Below are 7,867 nucleotides of genomic sequence, written 5' to 3' on the forward strand. Positions count from 1 at the left end.
TGCGCCGTTATTGCCGTTATGTACATTTTTCTTCGGGGATGATCTTTCACAAACGGCAACGGCCAACGACGCCGCCACTGCCGCGACCGCGCGTTAGGCGTTTGATTCGCTTTGTTGTGGTCCCCTCCCCCCCCCCCACCCCCCACTCCACGGTTTCACGACCGACACACCAACGAGTGAGGCGGCCATCCACCACTTCGATAGCCGCTACGTTTAATTTCTCGGTCCTACTCCTCCACCGTCACCTCTTTTCACTTGCTTCCTCGCACATCGCACACGCAGCACGCAGTATGGACACAGTTTTATGTTGTTTTTTCTCCTTTTTCTTCCATGCTGCTGCTGCTATTTACACAAATCTGGATTTTATCCGATTGCCATTTATCAAATCTCGAGAAAGCGTTACTTCAACACACTGAGATAATCTTTTGAATGCATAAAAAAAAATATGCCCTCCGTATGATATAGAAAACCCACTAACTGGTCAATCGTTTATATGTTTTTCTTCCGGAATATACGTAAATCATTTGCTAAAATATTGTAAAATGCAATAGTATAAAAGCCAACTTTTACTAAATCTCTTCAAGGGCAATCATTCAATTCGATGTTCAATTTGAATAGATAATGTGCTTCGATTCATTTCACCTCTTCTTTTTTACCGCTGGACCGGCCACCGGTTAAAGGGTGGCCTAATTTTGTCTCTGGCCTACACAAGGTTAATGCGAGCGATCCGTGCGATCCGATCGTCACGGCATATTTCAAGATGAATAACTACAAAACTTCCCAAATCTCATTAGCTGAGAATGCCCTCCTTTGTGTGCTGGGCTTGGCGTGGCCAGAGCGCAGAGGATTTATTTTCGTTGTTTCCCTTTTCGGCCCATTCTGCTGCTGCTGCTGCTGCTGCTGCTCGTTGTGGCGAACACTCACCAACAACAACAACAACAACAACACCCTTGGCACTTTGTGCACAAATCTGCACTGAAGCCGGTTGCTGGTGCTGCTGCTGCCGGTGCAGTTTAACGAGCAGCAGCAGCATATTTCGGCTTATGCTCGCTGCATTCTCTCTACCTTCCTTCCTTCCTTCCTTCCTTCCTTCCTTCCTTTGTGTGTAGATTGTGTTCCCATATCGACGCATCAGTGTCGATGCAAACAGTGCAATATACCGGCCCATGATTGTCACAGCAACGGCAACATGTTGGCTGGAGAATCATCTTCTTCGGATGGAGAATCATCTTCTCCGCATCCATCCATGCGTCGGTTCGCTCCGAGAATCTCCTTCATTATCCTCGAAAAACCGATTCTCAGGACAGGCATGGCAGGGCAGGGCAGGGCAGAGCTGGCGGGTTGTCGAATCCAGTGCGTGCTCTCCTGGTTGGCACAGGTTTGTCGTCAACCTGCACACACATCGCATCGGAAGGTTGACGATGATGGTGATGAACTTTGAGAGAATTTTACACAGAGATCGCTGCTGGTGGGTTCTGCACCGGGCACCGAAGCCAGGTAGCAGCATAAAAGCTGCCAGAACGTCGGCAGGCCGTCGATCGTCGGTCCTCACTGGTCGAAAATGAGGAGAACGCGATCAAACTTCGGGCGTAAGGCGACCAAGGCAACGACGACGACAACAGCCGAGGATCGTCGTGCATTCCTGGCCTGGCCAGCGGGCCACATACCACATGAAGAAGAAGTAGGTGATGCTCACCATCAGCAGCAGCAGCAGCAGCAACAACACCAACGCTAACCTGGCCGCGAGCGCTTCTCTCCGCGAGGCAGATCTCATACGAAAACGTTCTGGCCTCTGGAGAACGAAGCGGAGCGGAGAAAAGCAAAAAGGGAACCGAACGTGTGGAATGGAACCGAAGGTTATGAGAATGGATGGCGGTGATGATGATGATGATGATGGTTTCCGTTCTGCATTCTTCGACATGGCGCTGGAACGCATCACGATCACCCCGAAGAACACCGAGCGCGTCATGCCGATGGTATGACTTGATGATGATCCCACACACTCCCTTACTACCCCCTTTCTCTCTCTCTCTCTCTCCCCTACAGTCAATCATCGTGTTTAGTGATCTATTCCATTGCGGCCAGCCGCGTGATGGATGAAGGAAAAACGGGAACACGGGGAGTGAGAAAAGGCATCTCGAGAGCGGTATTCGAACATATTCGGGTTGCTCGACACTTTCCTGTACGCCGAAGCGCATCGTTCCTTCGGATAATGAGCGAGATTAGAAGGTTTTGGATCAATGTTTCAATAATCACTAAAGAGTGGAAGAAAAAAACACAATTTCAACAGGATGGATTCAAGTGTAATTGAAAGGCGGAAAGTTAATTGCTTTCAAGCAGAAAGTGTCATTTTCACGATCCAATGCAGTTTTGAGGGCAAATTTTACAAACCAAAAAAGAATAATTATTTCGTCCAATTAACCGTAAAATATAGATCAATTGGGAGTTGTTTTCCTAATGTTTATAATAAAATGTTTATTATAAAACATGCATTCTCTTGTGTCAGGTTAACCATTAATTTGTTGGTTTAGATGGCTTAAAACAAGGAATAATATTGATAAATATAATAAAAAGGACTTACATTTTACGAATTGCAATCGGTACTTTTCATTATCGGCATAGAGCTGCACGGATCGGATCGTCTTGTACCTGTTTTGAGGTGCACTGTTTTTCAATTACGTTCAATATAGCGTAACTACTGCACCGAATTTTGCACACACCCTCTTTTCACAATCTAGTTTCACAATTTTTTTAAAAACACACAATCACTATACATCACACTTTGTTGGCCTGTAATAGATTGAAATGGCTTAATAATGGTAGCTATCCCTGCCACATGAATATCTATTAGACTTGCTAATACCCCTGCTAATCATGAATATTAAATTGGTTTTTCGCACACACTATCTCTCTCTCTCTCTCCCTCTCCCTCTCTGTTTACAGTTCAAACCATCGCCGATTTCCGTTATCACATCCATTGTCTATCTTTGTCACAAACGGAAGCAAACAAAAACAAACCAAATACACACAAGCGCCCGCGCACGCACGCAACATGCGTAACAAACGTTAGCGCCATCGTTGCGTGGTGTAACGAAGTGATAAACATATTTGAACCAAAGAGCAACATAATAGAACATGCCCAATATACAAACAGGACAAAAAAGGTGCCCGAAGTTGGTTGCACGCGTCCTCACGCTTGTTCGGAACACCGGAACACAGAAGGAAAAAAAGGATCCTCACTAACACCAACACCAGGGAATGGAAGGCACACCGCACACTTGGATTATGGGCTTGGGGAAAATTCGTTCCAAGTGTGTCGCACGGTCGTTGTCGGGTTACCGATGCGCGTCGTCGTCGCCGTGCATCACACGCAGATGCACACATACACGCGGACCATTCGCTGGTCGAAACCGGAATCGTATCACCCCGCAGCGGGACCGCCGCCACCGCCGTAACTCTGCACAGCGGTGCGTATCGTTGTTACTCGGGGAACTGTTGATAAACTCTGGGATCTGGGATTTGCCCACCGGTTGATTTGTGTTCGCACTGGCAAAAAGCGCGTCCACCTTCGTGTCCGTGCGTTGCTAGTGCTGTTGGTGGGACGGCGGCACCTTGCCCTCACGCTTCAAACAACACCGCCACCGGGACTAGAGCGATTGGCCGCAAGATTCGTTCTTGGAAGGCCACCGGACGGATTCACTTGTCAATATTAGAGCTGGAAGAGTATCGGGATTATGACCACTGATCCGTAGGCAACATGCTGGTGTCCGTAGTTCGCGATGTACCTTCTCCTGCTTCTCGATCGTCTGTTTGTTTGTTTGGCGAATGTCTGTTCAGGCAGGATCGCGCGCAGGATCTTCACCAAAGCAATCTCGTCTCACGGAGCGCACAATTCCCAACAACGGTTTGTTGTGGACTTCCATTGGTCGTTGTTTTAGTTGTTCACTATCGGTGGCCAATATCACTCGAACGGAAAACGATCGCGGATATCGAAAAGAGTACACGCAAACCCACCGTCGATTCCTCGACGGCTTCTTCCCCGTGCTGCTGCTTTGGAGTTTCACACACGAATGAGGGAGACAGAAGAGGGTCGGAGGAACGAGGCTCTGGCACACTGGTTGCGGCACTTTCGACAGTTGCGGACGCCTTTTGGCTTGTCAAACACGGTATCCAACGAGGTTGTTCAGAAGTGCTTTTATTGCGGCACTTGCGTAACTGCGGCAAATCTGCACAAAATCACTACACTGCTGCAACTGCCGCAAGTGCCGCATCCAAAAAGTGTGTGGAGTAACTATCAAAACGAAGTTGTGGTGCAATATTTGAGTAAATATTAAGCATTTTTTGGCTGAAAAATGAAAGTAATTATTTTGAGTTCGATTGATTCAAAAGCGATATATTGGTTTGTTGGTCATATTTACACCCATGATATACCTAGATAAATTCCGTTTCTCGCTTCACAGGCTTGTAGAATATTTTTTTTGGTTATTACTTGTTATTTCTACAATTATTGAAAAATTTGAGCAGAGTGAAAAGTGAAAAATGTGTTAGAAAGTCCAAGAAAACAAATGTAATATTAGTTTTTCCTTAAACTATTTACTCATTTCATTGCCTAGAGGCTATATTCTTTCAGAAGAAAACTTTTTTTGTTATTTTAACTCCGTAAGATCAGCAAAAGAAGCGAAGGAAAGACACTGTATTCATAACACTTTTGCTAGGTTTGCTTGATGTGGTGGTAACCAGTCTGAACGTGCAACTGCCGCAACTGCCGCAAGTACAGCACTTATCACAACCAGTGTGCCAGAGCCTTTAGCAACATGACGGGTAATGTGACCCAGTTCAAGCGGGGTTCGAATTCAAATAACCCCGATCCGTCAATTGTTCTTTGCTTCTATTACTCATATTTTAAGCTGTGTTGTATTTTAAAACTCCTTCAGATGCATCCAAAGGGAATGTTTAGAAATTAAACAATGAAACCGTGTAATTCCACCATCCTTTTAAACCCACCTTTATAGACTACAAAATGCCACAATATGTTTTCCATGCCCGCCAAAAACAGTACTAAATGACTTGGATTAAAAGTATGAAAACGAACTGATCATGACGGAGGACGAAATCGATAGAAAACTCTCCAGTGAACAAATCTATTCTGGTTTAGACCGGTCTCCTTTTGGTCTCCGAAACAAAAGTTGGTAAAAATAATAATCTGGGTATACACGAAGCGTAAACTGTAGTGTAATTTCTGGGCCTATATACATTATCTGCAGATTCTGTGCAGTGTGTACACAGGGCTCGATCTACGCCCAGATTCTGGACAATGTGTACGCAGGGTCAGACTGGCACGCATCCGCATCTATTCTGCCGGAGCCGCAACGATTTTGAGCCCCTTCAGCAACGTCGCTTTAGCAGAGGCCGCAACGAGAGGTCAACGAACGATCGCGCCAAATTGCCGAAGCGAAGTCGCAATTTACTACGTTGTTGTTTGTCGTGAAAAACTGTGTTGTGAAAAATGTCGTCCCAGCGTAAAAAAGCCAGAGTTACCACGAAAACTACCATCGATTCCCTACCGGATGAGGTAAGCAAGAGATATAATTGTTTTAAAACAACCGCGGTGTCTCTCAACGTCGTTCTCTTCATACAGGTTATGTGCATGATATTTAACCGGTTGCATGAATACGACGTAAAAAGCGCGTCGCAAACCTGCCATCGATGGAACAATATCATATTCAGGAGTAATTATGTTTCACGATTAAAGTTGAAAATTAATTTGAAGAACGTGGAGGCTGTGTCCAAGTCCCAACGCTGCTACAGAAACGTTAAATGGGCCGTATATGATCAAGAAACGTTATCGATGTGGGGCACTATTCACCCAAAAATCACGAACAATCTTCATTCGCTGGAGATTACATGTACGAAGCAGCAATCTACACCCTCGACGATTGCTTTGATATCGGAGTCAGTGCCGTTAATGACGCAGCTTCGGTCGCTTGCTTTTATCGATAACATCAGAGATACCTTTGATCAAGATATCACGCCAACTCTTCGCAGCAACTCTATTACCCGATTTAAGTTCATATCCAATTTTAAGATTCGAGTGGATATGCCCGAGTTGCAAGTGTTCGAGGGTAATTTGTCCGCATTGAGTACACCAGATGAATGCATCCAGCAACCTGCCCTCGACAAGCTGAAGGAACTTACTGTAAGCCGCTATAACTTGCAGTCAGATGCATCTCTCAATCTTCAGATATCGATAGCAGCGGCCAAATCCATCTTCCGACGATTGCCAAACATTAAAAAAATGACATGGGATATTCGTGTTGAAGGTGCAATTTGCGATGCCATATGTGAAATGTGCACAACACTAGAGGAGCTTTCCTTCGATTATGGAATGAATGCCGACGTCAATGTAGCAAATTTAAACAAACTTAAACATCTTCAAAGTCTTCGACTTTGGGCTATTCGGTTTGATCGGGAAACGCAATTCACGGATTCCGTTTTTGATTGGTCAAAATTAACCCAAATAGAGGATATATTTCTGGGATATGAAGTACGAGATGCTCTGAAACTTCCCAGATCAGTTAAAAGGCTTGAGGTGTGTATTGACAGTGACAACGAAGAAAGTGTGATTAAAACTATCACTAACAGCGCTGCACACTTGAAAGAACTGAAGGTGGTGATTTCTGATCGCGACGGCGATGGTATGGATTACGATGAACCCATTGAATTGTTGAAAGCGTTGTCGCGTTTAAAACATCTCGAAGTTCTCACATTCTACCAAGGACTTTTCCTAGAATCTAGTTTCCAACGTATGAAAGCACCCCTGGTTCGGCTGCACAAACTACGGTTCTATGATGCTCAATTAAAGACGTCAAAATCTGTTCGCGAAATCCAGGGAATGTCGGTTTCGAGCTATAAATTTCGTGCGCTAAAGAAAAGGTTCCCTAAATTGAAAGAGCCGGAATATTCAGAATGTTCATTGCAACCAGATATAGGAAGTGACTCAGAATATGACTCTAGTTGTCTATCGGACTCTGATGAGTATTATAAATGTTGATTATGATGGAGCTACTGGTAGTTCAAGACAAACTTATTTCGTTTGAAAATGCATAAGAATAGTACTTGTTGGAATAGATTTCCTTTCGCTTTCTTACAAATCGAAGCTCAACATAGAATTGTGGAAGCAGAGCTTAAATGAAATGGATTTTTTCGTGGAATTCAAGGAGAGAGCGGACTCTTATTTGAATGTTCAAAGGTAGTCGGTTGTATGGTTTAATTATCTTAAGTATAGTAGCAGATCGCATCTGGTACACTCCGAATATGCCTACGAAGCGATCGTAGACAAATGTGACCACTGCTGCGCCATGATTTATAACAAAACAAATAAATAAATAAAAATATGTTGTTTCCATCTAATTTCATTTTTTACTTACCTTTGTTTTTTTCTGCGTATCTTCTATCATTGGGAGATACTTACGAAATCATAGCTTTTCAATATACCTTGCCAATAAACCGGTATTATCAGGCCGGTAGTATCAAAACTGATTCCGAAAACGAAAACTTCGCACCATCGTGCGCTATAAAAGAATTTTCTGTGGTTGATCAAAAGCGATCGTCGGTTGCAGTGCCGCATAGTTAACTGAGTATAGTATCGTCTGGTTTATTGATTGGACAATCTTTGCCATTTTTGTGTGTACATAGAATATGTGTTTTCTTAACTGAGGTAGAATGTACGTCGTGGTTGTTTCCAACTGAGCTACATAACGCGCTATGGTAGTGTCTTTCATTTTCCAAATCATGCTACAATAATACGATCCACTATCTTCTAAACTTAGCAATTCGTTGAGAGATCGTGATCATTTAATAGACGGAA

The 7,867-nt window shown here is 44.1% G+C and overlaps 1 protein-coding gene across 1 annotated transcript; it reads left to right on the plus strand.

The window, feature by feature from the left end:
• The first annotated feature begins 5,410 nt into the window (after window positions 1-5,410).
• Window positions 5,411-7,410, plus strand: LOC126578554 (uncharacterized). Its single transcript, XM_050241241.1, has 2 exons — window positions 5,411-5,572; window positions 5,639-7,410. The coding sequence occupies exons 1-2, from the start codon at window positions 5,507-5,509 to the stop codon at window positions 7,049-7,051; spliced, it is 1,479 nt and encodes a 492-aa protein (XP_050097198.1). The 5' UTR covers window positions 5,411-5,506; the 3' UTR covers window positions 7,052-7,410.
• Window positions 7,411-7,867: the final 457 nt, after the last annotated feature.

The sequence above is a fragment of the Anopheles aquasalis genome, chromosome 3, assembly GCF_943734665.1.
Source record: "Anopheles aquasalis chromosome 3, idAnoAquaMG_Q_19, whole genome shotgun sequence".
NCBI classification, from domain to species: domain Eukaryota; kingdom Metazoa; phylum Arthropoda; class Insecta; order Diptera; family Culicidae; genus Anopheles; species Anopheles aquasalis.